We start from the raw sequence: 22,000 nt of genomic DNA, 5'->3' as shown, positions 1-22,000 counted from the left end.
TTTCAGACTTGCAGCCTCCCGGGCTGAGCCAGCAAATTCCTGCTGCGTGAGTCCCCTCAGGGTGAAGGGCTCCACTACAGCTGCCCCAGGGCGCTCCTGCACCCCATAGCCCAGGGCAGCACAGTCAGCACACCCAAACTCATACAAGCAAGAGCAGTCCTGAAGCATGGCCTTCTGCCAGCGTGGCTAACGAGACCGAATGGGCTGACTGCAGTCCTCTGTACGCAGAAGCCTCGTGAGGATCTCTCCTCCACGTCTGCAGGTTTCCAGATGCCTTCAGAGACCCAGAGTGGTCTATCCGACATGCGATTTCATTTCCTTCCTAGCAACTCATACAATGCTCTAGCACCCGGTCTAAGCAGAGGCTCACGTGATTTGCTAGGATGAACCCAGGAACAAAAGCCATACTATACTCTCAATTCGAGGGGAGAAAAGCAACTGCTTGCATTCTTAGGTGACATCCCTCAGGAAAGTGTTCCCAATTTTTAAAGTTACAATAATATGCTACTTAGGCATTGAGCACACAAACGGTAGGGTCAAGTTATCCAAATCTGGGGAAGCCCAACAGTCCTGGAGAGCCCTAAACAAGCTGACACCCTGAAAAGCAAACATGCTTTTCATGGAATATTTTATGCACTATTTCTCGCTTTCAAAAAAACCTCCTTGTTCCCTCATTAGAAAGGCAGTTCTTAGAAACACAGCCTATTGTATGTTTTAAAATGGTAATTTTTTCCCCAGTAAGACTGGGATGGGAGTCAAAGGGAGAGGGACACGGCCAGGGCCTACTGTATGCAGGGGGGGAGGGTGTCGGCCCCAAGTCTGCTCTCTATGTACGAGTGAGAGGCAAGGGGGAACTGGCACGAAGTCACATGATTAACTCTCCAAAGTCCTGACTGAAACCCGGCCTGACTGCACTGCTCTACCCCAGGATGATGCCTTGGTGCACCCGCCCCCTGCTGCTGAGGGCTTAGGGGGAGCCCAGGCTTCGGAGAACCCACAGGCAAGCGCCTGTGCAACCAGACCGGGTGCTCTGCTCTCCTGCCCATCTTGTCCCCGAGCTTCACCCAGGCCAACAGCCACTCCCTGCTTCCAAACGAAGATGCCAAACCAGCACCTACTCTGAACATGACAGAGCTGGATGCTCAGGAATTCGCGTGCTGCCTGATGGCTTCTGTTGTTGAGGGTGCAGCAACCTGCACATGATAAGCTGCGAGCATCACCCACAGGCACAGCCCTCACCAGATGTGCAGTGCTACAGGCCCCAACCCTCTGCTCTTCTGCTGGGAAGCGGTGGACATGGGGCACACATGGTGAACGGGCGTGCATGCTGCAGACCCAGAGCCACGGTTAGATGGCTAGTTCCAGGACACAGCTGCTACCTACCAACAGGACTCCTCGCCCACTCCCTCAGCAGTGGCCTTGGAGGAATGGAAGCCCAGTGAGGGCAGGCCCTGCCTCTTAGGGGACACTCCCTGTAGATGGTCCATCTCAATTCCAGTGATTTTCTTTTTAAAAGATACTTCATTCTTTACACATTACACATGAAAAAGAACAAATGTACATAGTCTGGGTCAGGAAGGACCCACAGGTTTCTCCTGCATGGGAAAGACACATGGCCAAGTTTGCCTGCTTACGGAAAGCAGCTATCCACAGCAGCCCTCCACCAGCCCCGAACAGCCTGATCCCCAGAACCCTTCTGTCCCCCGCTGTTCTCCCACGAGAGGACACGGGTGGCCCATTCTCCTGCCAATGTGCTCACAGGGTCCTGCCACCTGGCTTCAATGCAAATACAACCATTCTGCTGGTAAGTCAGAGGTTTATGAGAGTAAATTAGTCATCTGCTATATAGAAAGTGGGCCATCTTCCTCAGCATGCAGTGATAAAGGCGACCTTCTGAGTTTCTGTTTAGCCAAGCCTTGCTCATGTTTCCAGAATCTCTAGAATCCATCAGCACCCCTCTGCTTCTACTGCTGCAGACCTGGGCTGGACACCCTCATCAGTCTCCCAACATGGCCTCTCTAAGATGCCGCCATCCTTCTTCTGTCTCCCCAAAAGCCAGCCAGCCCAAGACCCTCCCTCCCCAGAGCTCGTTTACCAAAGCTACACTACCCACACAGCAGGGTGGTACTGGTCACATGGACATGGACTCTGGAGCACTCCCATCCCACAGGAGGTCATGACCAGAGGCCTTCTAGGGGGACTGCATACCTGCAGGGCATTACCTTCTGGGGTGGAGGGTTCAGCCCAGTTGGCATGGGTGCATGTGGTGCCATGATTGGTGAGCACAGCCAGCAACTCCCTGTTGCTGAGCACAGTCCCCCCAGGGGGACATGCCCTGAAGTCTGCAGGGCTAGGAGAAAACAGATGCTCCCTTGCTAAGCTGCTGCTATGTGGCAGCTACCAGGCAAGATGCTTACCTCATGCTTCCTGATACCCTGGGAAGGCAGCAGTGCTTCCCAGATGGAGGACAGCTCACAGGCAGGCCAACCTCTCTACACACAGGAAACAGGGCTGGCCCTTTTGGTCAGTTCAGCACGTTCCCCCACACCACACAGTCTCTCTGGGCATGAGCATGTCGATCCCATCACCATGTGCTTCTGCTCTTTGTCCCACATCACCTGGCTTCTCCACCCCTCTCCAGAACCTCTTCCAAGCTTCTAACAACCCACAAGTCACAGCCTGTACGCAGGGAGCCCATACTCCTTGACAGATGCTCTGAGGTACATCTGCAAATGAGAGGCAACCATGCTCCAGCTTCAGGTTCTGGGAGCTGTCAACTCCCCATGGGAAGAGCAGTCCACCCCCCAGAGGCCATCATGCCTACACAGCCTGGGCCTGGTCCTGGTCCTGGTCCAAGCTGCTCACGGAGCCTCCCCATTAGGGCTGCCTCTTCTAACCTCCCAAGCACACTGCCAGCCAGGGCTTTGGCTGTTGACAAACACCGACCACACGTGGAATCTACTGGGAATCGTGGACTAATCACACTCATCTTCACAAACCTCCAGCAAGGGGCACTATGGATCATGCAATCACACACCACCGCACAGCACCCTGTCAACACACAACCATGTGTTCTCGGGCTGCACGCACACCACGTGCCTCGTCATAGACCGGAGAGGTGTGAGCGAGTACACTGGAGGGTTCTGGTCAGCATCCTGCTCCAGAGCAGGGGCTGGCAGTTGGCAGCAGCCCACCACCTGCATTTAAAGATGACGTTTTGTTCAAATACAAGCAGGTCTGTTTGTGTTTGGCCTGTGGCTGCTTCCAGAGCTAAGCAGTCACAAGAGACCCCGAGGCCCATGGAGCCTAACACATCCACTGCTGTGGCCCTCCTGCAATTCTCTGCTCATCCCTGAACCACTCTGGCCCCATCTGAGGAGCTGCCATCACCTGGCCACACGAACAGTCTCCCAGAAAAACAGACGAGGGGGCCCTGAGGGTCTGTGACAGACCTCCCCACCCCCCAGTGGTTCAGACAGGAGTGGGAGAAAGCCCAGGGCCAAGAGACAGGGAAACCAGGATAATGAGCCATTTTAGCATGAGCAGGGAGCTAGATTCCATGTCTCAGACATAACCAGATGATTCAGCAGTCAGCAGGAAACCCTCAGTTTTAATCAAAAGTCTGTATAAGTGGCCATAGAGAAAAATACTCCCGCTAGTCTTACAATAACTGTGGAAAAGCCAGCCTGTTTCTCTGTGTTCCTAACAGGTGACTCGGGGATCACACTAGAGTTTCCGGTGACAAACACAGCTCTTTCCCAACAGGACAGCACTCTCTCTGCTCTGAGATGGTGAACTTGGGTGAACTCGTTCCCCCTGTGCCAGCTCAGACTTAAACTCGACATTCAAGCACAGTGGTTCTCCGGAATCCGTGTCTCACACCCGGCTACCCAGCCCTTCCATTAGAAATCTCGGATCTCCTAAGTCCACTGCTTCATTTCACGTTGGATCATAAGCCACAGCAATGTCTCCCAGAGTCAGGCAAGCTCGTGGAGTGGACAAGCCCAGGGCAGAGAGGTTTCCTTTCCCTTCCGGAGAAAGACATGGGTCACCTGCCCCCCCCTTAAATGTCACCAACAGGATATAGGGATTACTGATTTGAGGTAGGGCACTGTTCAGAGAGGAGGAACACCACGGAGGCTGTGAGGACATCAGGACCAGTACTATATGCTAGCTAGTCGGGGAGGTCAGCCCCTAACTACACAGCCCTCTCTCGAAGGAGGAAGCAGATGGCACCCTGCTTGTGCCACCGGGAAGCCCAGGAAAGGCCATGTTCAGTGGAGGGCAGGGAATACTCTGGCTCTGCTCCTCCCCGACCTCCAGAGAGGCCCAAGGACTGGTGGAGCCAGGGTCTGAAAGGCCCACGTCCCCATGTTTCCCACGGCAGGCACCAGCGCTATTTACTGAAGGGGATGCTCCACCCGGAGCCTCTGTGGCTAGCACCAAGGCCAGCAGGCCCCCCAACCCCAGAGTGAAGGCTCAGCCAGCCGTGGCCTGTGACCAGGCACCCAGGAAGGCCACACTTACAGCGGATCCCATAGATGGTGAGGGGGTCGAGCTGCTTCTTGCCGTGCTTGCCCTGGCCAGAGAGGTTGGACACAGCCTGCACCTCCCGGTGAAACAGGTAGTCGAGCAGCGTCAGTGCCATCTTCTCGGCTGTGCGGCAGTTGGTGCTGATGTGGAGCATGTCGGAGGGGATGATGGCACAGCGCACCCGCATCTCGGGGTTGTTCTCGTCGCCCAGCCACGTGCCATTGGGGTAGTCCTCTGAAAGAGAGGAGACACAGTCTCATGTAAGTTCACAAGCCCAAGCGCCCCGAGCTCAGCTCAAATACGTTCAACACAGATCCTGCGTGGTGGTTGCTGGTGAACAGCTCCCCCAATTTCCAAAGCATGGCTGGGAGCACAGGAGGCGGCCCCCAGGGTCACAAAGGGCATGTGATGAACAGAAACTGGCACACCGTTCCAACGAGAGTCACCTTGGTTCCCACCGCCCACCCTCAGAGATGGACAGCAGACTTGCTGCCACGTGGAAACGCCCTCTCGCCTCCCAGGCTGGCTCGCACGGCCCCCCGCCCAAGCTCAGTTCAGAGCAAACACAAGGCAGAGCGCCTGCCCTGGGGCCAGGCCGTGCCGGGGAGCCAGGCCTGCCCCCCACTCTTGCCAGTCTAACAGGAGGCCCCGCAGCACCAGCCGCGCGTGCCACCCAGACCCAAATGCTGGCCCGCAAGTCTGGAAGAGGTGACACCAGGCATGCACTCGCCTCGAACAACAGATTCTCCTCACATCCTGGCGGGGAAAGCACCACAAATAACCTAAGATAACTCTGTTTGTTTTAGGTTTGCTGGCATCTGGCAGGGTGGTGAACAACAGCGGGCTGAGCCCTCTGGCGCCCGGGGCAGGGGACGGTTCCGATGGCCATTCTGGAGGCCCTGAGTGGCAGGACCACCTCTCAAACCTACTCGCAACCCTGTCCCTCATGCCTCTCCTCAGCACTGCTCTGAGAAGAAGCCTCAGGAAGGCCAGGCACATCCTAGCTGAGACGAAGGACGTTAGTGGCACTGCCCCACACTGTGGAGGAGGCAGCCGGCAACTCAGCGGGACAGAGGGCTCCAGGTGTGGGCTGACCAGCCCATGCTCTCCTCCTTGCTGTGGAGTCCTTCCATGAGGATGGGGCGCCCCCTTGCCCAGCTTTGTGGATGCCCCCTGCCCCCCACTCCCTTCCCCCCTCTGGCCTCTCAGAGTGAACCGAGAAGTCTATCGATTTAAAGCACCTCTAACCTCCTCCTCAGAGCACTGTGATCTCCCTCCCTGTCTTGTGGAAACTTCATTCCCTGCCACACATGCTTTCCTGAACACGAAGGAGTGCACCATCTGTGCTTTTAAAATCTCAAAGGTACTACCTGCAGAATGAAACCCCCCGAGCCTTGCTTGATCACAGAAGCAGAGTCCCTAGGAGGAGCAGGGGTCCCAGGAAGAGCGGGGTCCCCAGGAGAGGTGGGGTTCCCAGGAAAGGCAGGGTCCCCAGGAGGAGCGGGGTCCCCTGGAGAAGCAGGGTCCCCAGGAGGAGCAGGGTCTCCTGGAGGAGCGGGATCTCCAGGAGGAGCAGGGTTCCCAGGGAGGAGCAGGGTCCCCTGGAGAGGAGGGGGGCCAGGAGGAGTGGGATCCCCAGGAGAGGTGGGGTTCCCAGGAAAGGCAGGGTCCCCAGGAGGAGCGGGGCCCCCTGGAGAAGCAGGGTCCCCAGGAGGAGCAGGGTCTCCTGGAGGAGCGGGATCTCCAGGAGGAGCAGGGTTCCCAGGGAGGAGCAGAGTCCCCTGGAGAGGAGGGGGGCCAGGAGGAGTGGGATCCCCAGGAGAGGTGGGGTCCCCTGGAGGAGCGGGGTCCCCAGGAGGAGCGGGGTGCCCTGGAGGAGCAGGGCCCCAGGAGGACCAGGATCTGGTGCCTGATGAGTTGCAGGTTTCCAGGACCTGGGTACCCAGGGGGCTGCATGCTCTGCTGGGACCTGACCTCTGACTCAGCAGACCTGACATCCTTAAATGTGTCTGGAAGCAGGTGCTGCTCCACAGGGTGCCATGTGCTCCAGCTACTTCTAGCATCATTTATTCTTCCAGGTCCCCTCACACCCAGACTAGCTACCCCATCTAGCTGCCTAGTCTGATCTCTGGCCATTGTCCACAGGAGAGCACTTTGGGAGGAGGGCTCCAGAATCAGCAGATGGCAGAGCCACCCCACCCCACCCCCCGGCAATCGATTCCAGCCTCTCCTGTGCAAACTGAAAATCACTGCACACCCCAAATTCTGGCTTTCTCAAGGACAGTGTGAGATGCAAACACCCAGAGCTCAGCGTTCACGGTAGGGGGGAGGGGGATCCTCATCTTCTCAACTTTTAGCAAAGCCACAGCAATGATCATGAGACAGGCACAAGGCAGAGATGGGGGCAGGCAGTGGGGAAACCTCTCTACCAGGGCCATGCCAGCCACACATCCACTGGCACCTATCCAGCTCTCTGGAGGAAGTGAGGACACCATGAGGCAGAGACCAGGCTGGCAGCCAGCCCCTGGTTCCGAGCTAGACCCTCAGAGCAAAGGGGTTGGCTTTGCTCAACCATGGATTCCATCTCCCTGGAACAGCTTTCCAGCCATGGTAGTGACCCAGTCTATATGTGAAAGGGCTTCAAATACACACTAACTTAAAGGAGCCTCAACCTTTGGCAGAAGGAAACAAACCAAGAGAATCATCGATTCTGCCAGGAAACCTAGCAGCTTACCAACCTCTTCTGACCCCAACACTGAAGCCAGTTAGGGTGTGAGCATGCCCCTGCATAAACAGGCCACCAGGGGAGAGAAAGGATGCTCATAAGGAGGGACAAAACCTCCCCTGGGCAGCTGGGATGCAAGAGGGACACCAGCTTTCTGTCAAGTGGCTGTTAGATCACGCCACAGCCAGGTCATCACCACTTCAGGATTTCTCATGAGCTTTGTTTCGAATGTCCTGATGTTTACATTCCAACCTCCACACACAGGAAGAAGTCCCACAAAGGGCAGCCCACCCCGCCCAGCTTTGCCGAAGGCCTGGAGCAGAGCAAGTGGCCAGCCCAGCGGTGACTCACACACCCAGCCCCTCACGGGGAGCCCCTCCCAGCTGAGCTCCTGCATCACGAGATTTGCATGAACATCAGGCGAGCCTCAGCAACCCTGTCCAGAGGACCACGTCGCCATCGGGGCGGATCTGCAGCTGGAAGTACTGCTTAGCTGGGGTTGAGGCTAGGCTCCTGACTTTTCCTAAGGATGGAAAACAAAACACAAATCTGACTTCTGCAATTCAGAACAGGCCACAAGGAAGCAGTATCATTTCTGAGAAACATCAATGTATGAGCACGTGCTCAGTAGATGTGTGTTTCTGAACATCGATCAGCTACTATCACACGGTTAGTCTACCCACAGAAAAACAAAACGGACAAGTAACCTAAGTACAGATGGGATGGGACTTGAAGGGGGCTGTCTTGAAGTCATATATGGAATGTCAAAAAAGCTGTAACTTCTCAGGCATTTATTGATTCACCTATAAATACTTACTGGCCAATTCTATCTATGCCTGGCACCGGGTCTAATGCTCAGGATGTAAACCCTCAGTAAACCCAGTCTTCACTACACCACACAGAGTGGAAAGATTTCCCTCCACCTGCAGCAGTCAATCAAGCCACAAAGCAAGTAGGGGAAATAGGAAGGACAGGGGAGTGACCTGGTGTATGCTGAGGACTGAAGGGCAGGGGATGTTCGGGGGGAGGGCGGTGACAGAGGACACACATGACTGCTGATGGGGCTACTCATCAGTCCAAGAAGCACCAGGGCTCAGTTCAGGACCTGTGGTGTTGAAACCTTCCCACATTCCAACACTCACTGCTGATTTAACTGTAACTACGGTCGAACCAGAGGTCTGGTGTCTAGTGACACCAAGCAGCATCTCTGGACCTAAGTATTTGAACAGGAGGATCCACGTGAGCCTGCAGGGAGGGGTGGTGGCATCCTGAGCCACAGGGGTCCCAGAGCAACACTGCGCCTGCATTCCAAAAGTGCAAATGCGAGTATTTTCAAAGTGATTCCATAGGAAGGAATGAAAAAGTGATTTCATCTATGTGAAAGCAAAATACGATGTTAAATGAGTGAGAAAACTTACAAATGACAGTTAAACCTCATTTTTTTTTCATATCAAAAATAATCATCAGTAAGAGTGATCAGCAATGGGTAAGTCTGTATTTGCCAATTGGTCTCTGCTAAGTGGTGCCGCAGAACAGGACATGGAAGGCACTACATGAACCCAGCACCTCTGCTGCAGCTGAAGGTGCTCCAACAGAAGCAGGAGAATGCGGGAGATCCCTCACCAAGTCAACAAAGGACACTGGTTCAATGTCCAGCTAGGGCCCTGCTCCATGCTGACACCTGCCCATGGACAAAGGAGCCTGTCCTCCATGCCAAGCACAAAGAATATTCTAGAGGATGAAAGAAGTCAGTCTAGACTCCTATAGTAAGTATTATTTCAGGAGATGCTTTTCCCTCTCCCAAAAGTAAATAAGGCTGGGATCCCTGCGTGGTGCAGCGGTTGGGCGCCTGCCTTTGGCTCAGGGCGCGATCCTGGAGACCCAGGATCGAATCCCACGTGGGGTTCCCAGTGTATGGAGCCTGCTTCTCCCTCTGCCTATGTCTCTGCCTGCCTCTCTCTCTCTCTCTCTCTGTGTGTGTGTGTGTGACTATCATAAATTAATTAATTAATTAATTTTAAAAAAAAGTAAATGAGGCTAAAACTTAACTTTCCTTATCCCCTGCTCCCTTATCACTCCTGAAAATAATAGTTTAAATTTCTCTGACAACACAGAATATGATCCAGAAACTTTATTCCAATCGAACATCTCAAACTTTTACAAGGCATTTTATGACCTGTTTATAACTTATTCGTCCCTAACTTCACTAGATGCCCTGTGAATGACAGGCACATACTCATCTCTAAAGCGAGTAGTCAAGCTAGGCAGACAAGGACTACACCCTGAGTAACACAATGAAAAATCCCCACCATGGAAGCATCCCTGTGGGAACGGGGACTGGGGCTCCACCACCACCATCACCACTATCTGTGGTCCTCCAGGAGATGGGCAGCACCTCCATGACCCTGTGGCAAGAGGACAGGCCTCAGGTGCAGGTCCCTCACAGGTCATGTTGGCTGACCCCTGGCTCAGCTCTGCTCCCCTTGGAAATACTCAGTTGTTACTACCTCACTTCCAACTTGGGAGCAAGAAGCCAGGCTAGACTCTAGCTTCTCACCAGTGACAATGAATCACGTCTTTTAAATGGAAAAGATAATGAAAACACCTTCCTACATAAATATTTAAGAAATTCACCTCTTGACAATTCAAAAAAGGATATGTTTATTTTACTAAAATAGCCTGGTCAGTTTGGGCATCTGAAATAATAGAAAGACTCCACTGGCCTTATTTAAAAACTACCAAATTATAAGAAAAATAAACTTACCTTCTATTCTAATTATTTAAACCTTCAATGAAATTAACTAGCACTTCTGAAAAACCTAATATAATAGTAAAAAAAAAAAAACCTTCAGCAGTAACTGGAATGTTCTTCCCACTAAACACACACTTCAGTACAAAATATCTGTTCTGAGGTTCTACTTCAGCACCAGGAAGATGAAATGAGCAGAAAAGAGCCCCAAGATGCAAGTGCGGCCGTGCAGCCACCATCGGCCAGGCTAAAGAGAGAAGGGCCAACTTCCTGCATGAATCTCTCTTCCCAGACAGCATCAACGTGACCTACCCCGTGCCAGCACAGGGCTGGCTCCCTGCTGAGCTGCCTTGATCCAGAGGCGCCATGACTCATGGCACTGCTGCACGTACCTGTGCATCACCTCGGAGTGGCATGGCAGGGGACAATCCAGCAGGTGAGCGGCCACTCCGGATGCCGTTAGGCTTTGCCCATGGTGATCCGCCTGCCAGCACAGCATCCCACATGTCCGCAGCTCCCAAAGAGGGAAGGCCAGGGGTCTCAGCTCTACCCCCGGAGGCCCCACATGCTCACTGACAGCCGCCTGTCACAGCAGTGTCTGCTGGCTATTACTGAGACTCCACATACTCAGTTCTCCAGAGTCGTGAGAGGGGACACTACCCATAGGACAGAGACCAAACCAAAAGAAGGCAACACTTTGTGATTCACCCAGGGCCCCAGGATTGTTCAAAGACAGAGACCATGGTGCCAGCTCCCCAACACAGCAAAGTTCCTGTCAACCTCATTTAAGGTCGGCTCCCTCCCATGTCCGGGCAAGTCTTCAAAGAACAGATTCGTGGTCAGGACTGGTGTCAGGCTGTATCCTCCATCTATATCAAAAATTCACTTTCATCTGGCTTTTGTACAGGACTGCCCAAACTGTTCATGAATTTCAAAAGCAACATGCCACAGCAAATGGAAGAGATGGTCCCAGGCAGGAATGCCACCACAGGGTAAACCCACAGAGTTCACAGGGCAGGTGATGGCAGGCCAGTGCCAGCAGCCTTCAGGCTGCTCTGCTTCACCCAAGTATCACAGCTCCGTGTTTCCGGGGACCGGACAAGGACTGACTGCACCTGAAATCATGAATTTCTTCCACCTGAGGCAGAGAATACCAAATGGGGGGGGTGCTTGGGCAGCTCGGTCAATGAAGCACCCGGCTCTTGGTTTCAGCTCAGGTCATGACCTCAGGGTCAACACAAATTCTGCTTGGGATTCTCTCTCCCTCTACTTTCCCCCCATCGTGTGTATGCATGCATCCTCTCTCTCTCTCAAAAGAATAAAATCTTTAAAAAAAAAGAAGAAGAAGAATTCTGCATGTAATACATGCAACAGTTGATCATTGTGCTACCTACAATTATCTGTCCCATAAAAAAAATCATGTGCCAGGATATTCCAGGATACTGGAACCTATTTTTATGCAAAAATAAAGCACACTTGTCACAACTTGTCAGCTGTGGCCATCTGCTAGCTAAACTTCTATGAAGACCACATACAGATGTTTCAAAAGCATCCTTGTGTATCAGTGGATATTTAATGAACACTTGGCATGAGAAGAGGGTCAGGAAGATCTAAAGAGAAAGGTCTTAAATGGCATGAATGGCCGCAGGCCCAGAGGACAGCAGCGGGGGCCAGGTGGCCCCCAATAGGTTGTCCTTCCTTCAAAACCAGGGCTTTTACAATCACATGAAACAGAACTGGAGAATTTCCAAATCCATAAAATTGACATTCAACAAACTACAACAAATTACACAGATTCTGATTCAGAACTGGTACATCCTACCACTTTCTTCCAAAGTGCTTTTTCAGAATGGATTATTTCTGTTTTGTTGTTGTTGAGTGGAAAGTTTTATTTATTTATTTATTTTTAAAGATTTTATTTATGCATTCATGAGAAACACACAGAGAAAGGCAGAGACATAGGTAGGGGGAGAAGCAGGCTCCCTTCAGGGAGCCCGATATGGGACCTGATCCCAGGACCCAGGGATCATGACCTGTGCCAAAGGCAGATGCTCAACCACCGAGCCACCCAGGTGTCCCGAGTAGAAAGTTTTAAATCAATTATATAGTTACAAAATTTTTACCAAGGACACTCAAAACTTTCTTAAGGTGAAAATATGATTCTACTCAACCATGCCTGAAGCAGTCTGCACCCAGCTGGCCATGTGCTGAGCTCCCCATGGGAAGATCTACACCACAACCTCCCTGTGCCTCAAGCCCACCATCCCATCCTGCCCTGCACAACCCCCCATCCTTCTACATGTCTGATGAGGGAAGGGGCCACAGTTTAACTAATGTGCCCATTTCTCTGCCACCACAGCTTGGGAGCAGGCCGAGAGCCTCCAGAGAGAAGGAAGCCCGGCACAGGCAACACCCCGATGAAGGCTTTATGAGGTGCTGGGCGGGACCTGTGCCCTCAGGGCTGAGGGAACAGAGGGGGTCTTCCCGCTACCAAGAGGGTGGCAACCTTGTCCTGCAGTGCAGCAAACGCACACCCTGTCACACACCCAAGCTGAAGTCCAACAGCTTCTGTACATTTAAAAAGGACCAAACAGAAAAGGCTACCTGGGAGCCTCTGCTCATTTACCCTAATGCCCTCTGGGCTCTGAGGCTACAGAACCCCGCTCCACTGTCCACTCCTGCTTTCAGAGGCTGCGAGGCCTGGTCAGAGTCACAGAAGCTACTTTAGGAAATGTGTGGGATCAGCAGTAATATATGGACCACAAGGGACTTAAGAGTTTCTTCCAAGCTGGTACTAACTCCATGCCCAGGCCCATCACTGCACTGCCCTGCCCACTCTGCCTTCACCTAGAGGGTGCCAACCACTCCTCCAGAGGCTCCACTCTCACCTCTCCCCTGGCCCTCACTCCCCACTGCATCCAACTCACCACGTCCCCCTGAACCAGAGAGTTCCAGGAGCAAACATCATCAGCTTCCGGAGTAGGGACTGATGCAGTATGGCGTTCTCCATGCCCTGTGGAGGGGGGACAGTGAGGACAAGGAGGCCCACAGGCTGGGGAGGGGAACCAGAGGCTCAGCTATGCTCATGGAGAACAGCCCTAGGAACGAGTTGACCAAGGCTTTCCAAAACATGCCCTCCCAACACTGGATCACACGTGACACTTACAACTGGGCATGTTCTGATCGTGCCCATTATTCACGTGTGTCACCTGAAATGAGCACCAAGAACACTCCGCCCTTAGATCAACCTAAACAACCAGACGGCCTGCCTTTCTGGAACTAGGCACAGTCAACTCTGTACCCATAGCCCAAACAACCATGATCATCTGGGAGTGATGTGACATCTGTAAGCTATAAACAGATGGATAATTTGGGGTTTTTAAATGGGCTACTCAAGGGGGTCGAGTTACATATAAGATAATAAGGAAAAGGGAAAAAAACAAACGGTCTTCGGTACTGAAGCCAACACTTTCCCCCACAACTCTAAGCACATTCCACAGAAACCACATGAGCACACACTGAGTGAGGGAGAAGGCCACGGACCAGGCCTGGTCACCTACTGAGCACAAGTCATCATGATCTCAATCATGACTAGGGCACATCCTCCTGGGCATGAATGAGTGGGAACCATGGGGCACAGACAGGGTATCACAAATCAGTATCACATGCCACCCATTCTGGAACTCCGTGAGATGGGCCAAACAGCAGAGCCCTGCTGACCAGTCACACTCAAAGACCCACTGGCATTCTTCTTCCAGTCATCTTCACTAACTTGGTATTAACTGGTCACTAACCTGTCTGTGATCCCCCTCTTCTCAGGACCCCATTTATGATCACCAATAAAATGTTTTTTAATGTCATGACAACATAAAGAATTTATGTCAGGGGCACCTGGGGGGCTCAGTCAGTTAAGCATCTGTCTTCAGCTAGGTCATGATCCTGGGGTCCTGGGATTGAGCCCCACATTGGGCTCCCTGCTCCGTGGGAAGTCTGCTTCTCCCTCTGTCTCACTCCCTCTCCCTGCTCCTGTTCCCTCTCATGCTATAATAAATAAAATATATATATATAAAAAAAACAAAAAAAAAAGAACACATGACATAATTTATCTGCATCTCAGGAATGTTTTCACTTAGCCCATTATAACCTGACTTTCAAGGGGGACAAATTTCAATTCGGAAATCCAAAATATTTAGACTCTGATTTAGAAAAACAAAAAACAAAAAAACTGGTCCAGCACTAACTGGGTACCCTTGGAAAATAACTCTTACCTCACCTAGTAGGATTACGTTTACCTGAGGGCAACCTTAGGAAATTTAACCTTTTTAAACATAAATCTAGCTATTGACACCATGGGAGGTCATGTTCATTTCTGACCCACAATTCTAGCACATTCTAATCACACTGCATCGACACTTGCAACTAAGGATCTGAGCAGACCTCAGAAAGATCTAGCATTCTGTCTCTTTACTGAGGCCTCTCGTTCCTCTCCCAACAGAAGGGCAGAAGGAAATGGTTATTCAGAGGGATTTTCATCAACAATTAATTCACACTTTTGATTTTACTGAACTTGTAGTTTGTAAGGAATGTGGGCCTAATTTATGATTACATGTGCTGGGGAAAAATATCCTTGGGGAAAAACAGATTCATCAAAGTGTATAAAAGAGTCCCTTTATCTTTCTCACACTTAGTACTTTCCAAAGGCAGGAGTAAATGGACCAAACAGCCACGAGATGAGAGGAGCAAGAACCCAGGTGAGCGAGGTGCCCATGGCAGTTAGACTCCTCCTTCACTCTGAGGAGCTAGGAACATGGGCATCACATGATTTGGCCTGGTGTACCTGTGGCAGTGGGTCGAGCATCCACTTCTGGATTTCAGCTCAGGTCATGACCTTGGGGTCGAGTACCACCTTGGGCTCCAGGCTGGCTCACTCAGCAGGGAGTTTGCTTCAAATCCTCGCTCAGTCTGCCTCTCCCCCCCCCCCCCCACCACCACATGCTCACTTGCTCTCTCTTAAGAAAAAAAATATATATGGTGCCTTGGAGTAAATAATGGGCTCCAAATTGATATAAAACACACATCAATTCGTGTAAACCATTTGGAATTCTTAAGAAATAACCATTTTGAAACCTATGGTTTTTTAGAACTGCAGCCACTTAAATACTGTTCTAAGAACAATCTGTCTAGTTGCAGCTCTGGGCCATTATCAGGAATTCAATGATTCCACAAACAAACGCCAAGCCCAGGGCCCTTCAGAGCTCTGCATGTGAACAAGAGCTTCCCTAACATAAACTAGCTGACCTGACACTGTCTCCAGCTGAGCCACGCAGGTCTCAGGGAGGATGAGGCAGGGAAAGTGCTAATCCACCTCTCAGCACACTCGTCTATCTCAGAGGACTAAACCCATGATGCCACTACAGGTCAACAGTAAATCTCATACAAGAGACACAAATGAATGAGCTTTTTTTCCTCAATGTTTCCATACACGGCAACCACATGAAGAGGACCCTGTCCGCCTCCATGTCCTTTCACCCTGACCATGGTGGTGGCTGGGGCAGCACAGCCTGGCCTCCTCACAGCAGTCAAACTTCTGGGGGAGACCCTCCAAGGGCAGAGTCAGCAGGATGCACACAACACAGCACGCTTTCTCCTCGTGAGACAAACAGAATGGTCCTGAATTATGATCTCCCCAAAGTAAAATTCATCATCAGAGAGATTTCTCTAGCTTGCCCCAATCCTAACAACAGGCATTCTCCATCCATCATGCCCAATGGACACAGTCCACTAGAAAGCAATGCTTTCCACAAAGTGCGTCAGCTCATCAAGAGCTCAGACTCAGATAAAAAAGAAAATCTGTATTTTGTCTCCCAGATGTTACTAACCTCAAAGCTGGACTCTTTTCTGTGTTCACTGAGCAGCATTCTGCAGTTTCCCCAAATGAAATATATCTTACATTAATCACATCACAGTAAGACACATAAAAAGCTGAAATATTTTGTTTTTATGATAACCTGAGAAACTCACAGAACTAGGTGCTATGCTCCCTGATGCAGTTTAAACCAAACAAACATGAAGCTTTGAGTGGCCAGCCAGACCTATGTGGGCATCTACCCAGAATCCACGTGCACAGACAGGAAGAACACGTAGTTGCAGACGCCATCTCTACCATGGATGGTAAATCTCCATTAGCTGAGATTGATGGCATCCCTCTCTTCCTCAAACTTAATGTGTAAAAAAACTAAGTGATTCCCCTCCCAGGTGCCTACAAAGAGGAACAAAAACACATGTTCTCGCAAACTACCTAGATAGGCATTGTCATCACAGTTAAAAACTGGAAGCACTTCAAGTGTCCACTGACAAATGAACAGATGGATGGACAAAATGTGGTGCACCCACATGATGGAGCAGGACCCAGCCACAGAAGGGATGGTGTGCTCTACACGGCTCCCCCGTGTGTGAAGCGCCTACAACACATAATTCCGGGGATGGAGAGTGAACTGGTGAATACCAGAGAGAATGGCCAGTGACTGTAGCAGGGCTTCCGTCCTGACAGAAATGTTCTGGAATTAGCCTGGGCAATGGCTGCACAACCGTGTGAATGTACTAAAAACCATTGATTTGGATGCTTATTTAAAATGGTCAACCTTATGGTATTTAAATTCGATCTCAGTTTCTATTTTTTAATTTTATTTTTTTTAAAGATTTTATTTATTTATTCATGAGAGAAATGGGGGGGGGGGGGGCGCAGAGACACAGGCAGAGGGAGAAGTAGGCTCCATGCAGGGAGCCCGACGTGGGACTCTGTCCCGGGTCTCCAGGATCAGGCCCTGGGCTGAAGGCGGCGCTAAACCGCAGAGCCACCCGGGCTGCCCTCGATCTAAGTTTTTAAAAAACGCTGTCCTTAAACTCTGATTCTCTCCCCACTCCTGCTGTGCTGTCCCAATCCTAGCAATTTATGTCAGAATTGAGCAAAACTTTGAGAAAAACACTGTCTTCAATCTTTCAGATATGGTAACCTAATAGGAAAATCTTTGCTCAGTAAATCTACATCACTGCCTTTAGGAATCGATATTGTGCTTCTAGTAATAATCAACAACTCAGACATAAAACCAATAAACCTGACAAGTTTACTAGTAAATGAAACAGAGGCTTTAGAAGTCAGTAACACAGCGCTAAACCATCAATCTGCCCTCTTCCCCATGCTATGAAAAGCCATGTGGGAAGCCGAGGTTGGCCCACAAAGGCAGGGCAAAGGTGCCAGGCAGCAGGGAGCCTCTGAGAGGCACATCAGGCCAGCAGCAGGGACCAGGGCCAGTCGAGAGCATACATCAGACCCTGGCAGGAGAGACGGGGGGACAGGAGCCCTGGTGTGGGTGAAAGAGGCTCACGTCCAGGCTCACGTCCAGCCAGCAGAGCAGCTCCCTCTACATCTCATGAAAGGTTGTACAATCCCCTCTGAGCACCTGTGTCTGGTCCTCAACAGAGACGTGGATAGAGACCTATGGTCAAAGGCAGTGACCAGCTACTAGTTATAGAAGCACAATGCCTGTCATTAGAAAGCCTCCAGAAGCTGACTAGACATGCATGAATGAGGTCCGTGTCACACCATGAATCATACCATGTTTATGCTCACATGGAAAAAGCCCACAGGATTCTACAGAGCTCTCTGGACATGAAATTTTATGTTTTTCTCACTTTCTTCCATCACTTTTTAAAAACAGTAAACATGTACAGATCTTCCTCAACTGGGGATGGGGCTATGTCCCAAGAAACCTATCATAGGTTGAAAAAATCTTAAGTCACAAATTCATCTAACACCCCTAACCTACCAAGTATCACACGTTCGCCCAGCCCACCCTAGACGTGCTCAGAACATCCACGTTAGCCTACAGCTGGGCAAAATCATGTCACACAAATACCGTGTGAGAGAGCTCATGGAACTTACCGAACACAGCGCGCTGAAAGGGGCAAACAGAAGGGCTTGCGGGGGAGGTGTGGAACAGTGGTCGGGCTGGTGGCTACTGATTGCATGACCACGGCACCAATCCACTGAAACGGATCCACTGATTGGGAGCCACTACCTCGCATCACCAAGACCAGACTGCACGCTGCCAGCCCGGGGACAAGACCCCAATTCAAAATTTGAAGTACAGTTTCCACCAAGCATGGATTGGTTGTGAGCCATCATCAAGTTGAAACACTGTGAGGCTGACTGTTTTGCTTTCCTCCGCGGCAAACACACAGAACAGGACAGGAAGCCGTACCTACCGCCTCTCAGGCAAAGGAAAGAAGCTTTGCGGGCGCACCTTCTGAGTTGAGAGTGATGAGGGTGACGTTGTTGCCAATGTTCTGACTTCCCGACTGTCCGCAGTTGGAAAAGGAGTCGCTGGCCTCGGATCCGCTCTCCCCGTCCTCGTTGTGGCTGTCCTCTTGACCCGGCACCTTCACCACAATGGTGTTCTGTCGTCGCCCGGGCACCGCGCTGAGCGGGAAACAAAAACACCAGCCAATGTTGTGAGTGTGCCATGAGCAACAAGCAGACACTAGCACTGAGGCACTGCCATGTTCTTCTCACCTTCATTTATCAGAGACTAACTGCGCATGGAGCAGCAGCTCACAAGTCTCCCCATACAGCTCTCCCTACCAAGATTAACAGCAACTGAGCAGCACGAAATAGTCTGGGGTTGGAAAGAAACTGTATGAAATTGCAAAGTTTATAATCATGTTTGTAGCACAAGAGAAAAAAAAAATCACAACCCACTGTGACTCAAGGCCTAGAATGCAACTCTCTGATCACAGAGGTGATCCTGCAAAACGTGGACATTTGAGTAACTTTTGAGGCTATGCAAAGGAAAGACTGGATTAAGAGAAAGTGAACCTGGAGACTTTTCACTGATCCAATCCACTCCCTACTTAGACCTACCAGAAGCAACTAGACTCTGTTAATGGCCATTATCACTCCCAACTATTCCCACCAACAAAATCCACTGAAATGGATCTAAAAAGCCAGCCAAGAACTTCCTAAGGGACAGTTTCACCACCCTAAGGGGTCCTGATATGGGGCTGTAAGATACTGCCAGGAAAACAGGACATAAGTCACCAGCTCCAAAAAAGGCCCAAAGCATCTGTATTTATTGCCTGGAGACATGCTACGCAGCTCTTCCAAGACCGCCTCAACAACATACCCTTCGCGGGCACTAGTGGGCACAAAGAAAGTGGAAGAAATGCCACCTCCCTGCTTACAGAGACAAAACATGCTTCCTATCCTGGCTGTGCCACGGGAAGGGGGCTCCGCCTTCTGGACTCGATTCACAACAGCCTGCTCAAGCTGCCCTGGCTCCTAATCGCTCGGGGTCAGCCCCTGGCATGCCTGACCCTGTGTCTCACCACTGGCAAGAGCTCCCTGGCCCCCAAGCATCTAGCCAGGCCTTCTCCCGCCCCCCAGCACAGCAGGCCGCAGCACTATGGGGCCCTCAGGAGTGGCTAGAACAACAAAGGGCACAGGACACAGCTGGGGGAGGAACGATCTGCAGACAGGACCCAGAGAAGAGGCCAAATGGAGCTCTGTGAACACACAGAGGGGAGCCATCAGCAGAGGGGCCCTCTCGGGGCATGTTACCAGGCCACGCTGGGCCCTGAGCCCTACACAGGGGCACCCGCGGTGGCCTCCATCATCGCATGATGCCTTTTGTGCACTCCCGTGTCTGACCAAGGTTGCATTTACAAAGTCTCAAGAGAAAAAGGTGGGAGGAAAAAAATTGTCACCCTGAAGGGTCTCCATCACTTAGCAGACTAAGGCCGTGCGTTGGCCTGACACGCTGCTAGACAGACAGGTGAGAACACGTGGTGGTCAGGGAGGGGGACGCAGCAGAGCCGTCTCCCCGGCCGCGTCACCCCTCTGTGGCGGGCGCGGCACCGCCCCCTGACCACACAGAACCGTGGGCCGTGCCCCGCGCGGAACGTCGACTGGTCCTCGGGGGGACTCATCGCGGTGGCAGTGGCAGTGAGAGGTGCTGGGGTTGGTGTGGTGGCTACTGACTTGCTAATGATATTTTCCAGGGAATCCGGCGCCCTGTTGCTCAAGGGGTCGTCCATCTTGGCTACAGTGGCGGTCTGCCGATCACTGTTGAGTATTACTGTGGTCTGGGGGACGACGCTACGGAACAAAAGAATCACAAAGAAAAAAGAAGACCTTAACACAACAACATTCATTTGAAGAGCACATAAGAGTCATTCAATACAGTCAGCTCCCAATGACCTGCGCTAGGGGAGGGGGGGCCCCCGCGGGGCTCACGCGGCATTTACAGTTGACACTGGGCAGGGAGTGGCCTGGGTGGGGCTTTCTTTCTCCTTTCCCTCTGCTTGCTTTCTTCCTAGGAGAGAGTTTACTGACCCTCGACCCTCGACCCTTGCTGCTTGTAGTCCCAGGTGGGCGGAGAAAGGAACACGGACACCCTCATACAGAAGGCAGCGGGGGTCCCGGGGTCTTCTGCAGTTAGTAGGGTTTCTGCATGAAACACAGCTTGACATTGTTACTCACTCCGCCCCTACGTGACAAATCAAGGCTTTCATAACCACCATGCTTGTCGACATCATTCCAGAACGTTAGTTAGCTCTGGAAGGACAGGGGCAAATGTGACAGGAAGGCTGCAGGCAAAACCACACATTTATCACCTCATGTTCTACTAGGGGGGTGCACCAACCACAAAGGGCCTCGGGTCTCTGAAGGAACATGATTATGTGAAGGAATAGAGCCCCCATCAGGAGGCCTTCCTAGAGGCGGCACGGTATGGTCAAATAAGCAGTGGCCAACAGCTTATCTCAAGGCACGTACTCCTGGAGATGCTCAGTCATTAAGCTTCTGGCCAGTGGTGCTATGGCCATAGAAAATTTGAGCATGCTGTGTCATGAGGCGGCCGGGAGCACTGGGAATGCATGGGAATACCATGCATGGACTGGTATTCCCATGGAATGCATGGAAATCTGACCTGAGAAGGTGTCATTCTTGAATTTCACAACTCTGGGAAAAGATTTCATAGAACCAAAAGCACATATGAAAATGGAGCCCTGTGTCACAGCCACACAGCTGTTAAATGCCCCCTCCCAAAATGAGAGACACAAACAGTGCCATTCCATGCCCAAGTACATCACAGGACCATGGGGTGGTTTTCTAAAATAAAAGCAAAATCAACTCCATTTCATTCCAATGTAGTATTTTTTCAGGGATTCTACTTGTTCTTCGGTGATAGCGAAAGTAACCCACCAAATCCCTGCAGCCTATCCACAGGGCAGGCATCACAAGTGGCCTGGGTGACCTCAGCTTGGTACTGTGGTCACACGCAGGCTTTCAAGATTTCAGGTCTTACGTATCACAACAGGAGATGACAGGTTTGCACGCATTTGGTATTTTCGTGAAGTATATTCCAAGGAACCCTGCTGTCCCCCAGGGTCCCACATGTGCCTCTCCACCTCTCTCCCTCCATGAGCAAAGTGGAGCCACCCTGGGGCTTACAGGGCCCCCTAATGGGACTCCACCCAGATGGCAGCACATGAGCAGTCTCAGAAGTCCCAAAGGAAACAGACTGAAACTTACTCATGGCACCATCTAGCAAAATTATTTGACTAAATATACCTAACAGTTCTCATTAAGGTCAAAGAAGTAATATTCTTAAGCAACAAGCTTCAATGTAAACAGGTAGCCCTAGAGGTCCACCAAGATGCCCAGGGGGTTCCTGGGCATGGACAGCTCTCAGCAGCCCATCGTCCGAATTCCCACACTGCATACTCCTTCCTAACAACAATGTTTTCCCCTTGAAAGAGCACCTGGTTGGTCTCTGTTCCCTCTCCCAAAGCCCCTTTCCCACCTTAAAAGAAAATGACCTGTCCCTGCAAATGCACAGATGTGCACTGTCCATCCGGAATATCAACACCCCAGGGGACACCGCTGGGCATGAGAAAGCCGTAGAGACACCTCCATCGACCAACGAAGCACCCCA

The 22,000-nt window shown here is 51.4% G+C and overlaps 1 protein-coding gene across 4 annotated transcripts in view; it reads right to left on the bottom strand.

Moving 5' to 3' along the window:
* The window catches only part of BANP (BTG3 associated nuclear protein), a 105,780-nt gene that overhangs the window by 36,685 nt on the left and 47,095 nt on the right, over positions 1-22,000 (bottom strand). For 2 of the 4 annotated variants that reach the window (XM_055305159.1, XM_055305160.1), the window contains exons 5-7: positions 20,044-20,160; positions 18,311-18,486; positions 4,528-4,767 (exon numbers count right to left, since the gene is read on the bottom strand). In XM_055305159.1, the coding sequence (XP_055161134.1) occupies positions 4,528-4,767; positions 18,311-18,486; positions 20,044-20,160 (533 nt within the window). The remainder of the gene's footprint in view (positions 1-4,527; positions 4,768-18,310; positions 18,487-20,043; positions 20,161-22,000) is intronic. The other 2 variants (XM_055305161.1, XM_055305162.1) reach the window with 1 other exon arrangement.

Source organism: Nyctereutes procyonoides, unplaced genomic scaffold (assembly GCF_905146905.1).
Source record: "Nyctereutes procyonoides isolate TBG_1078 unplaced genomic scaffold, NYPRO_anot_genome, whole genome shotgun sequence".
Lineage (NCBI taxonomy): Eukaryota > Metazoa > Chordata > Mammalia > Carnivora > Canidae > Nyctereutes > Nyctereutes procyonoides.
Note: the sequence above shows the minus strand (reverse complement) of the source record. Positions and strands in the feature narration are given on the sequence as shown.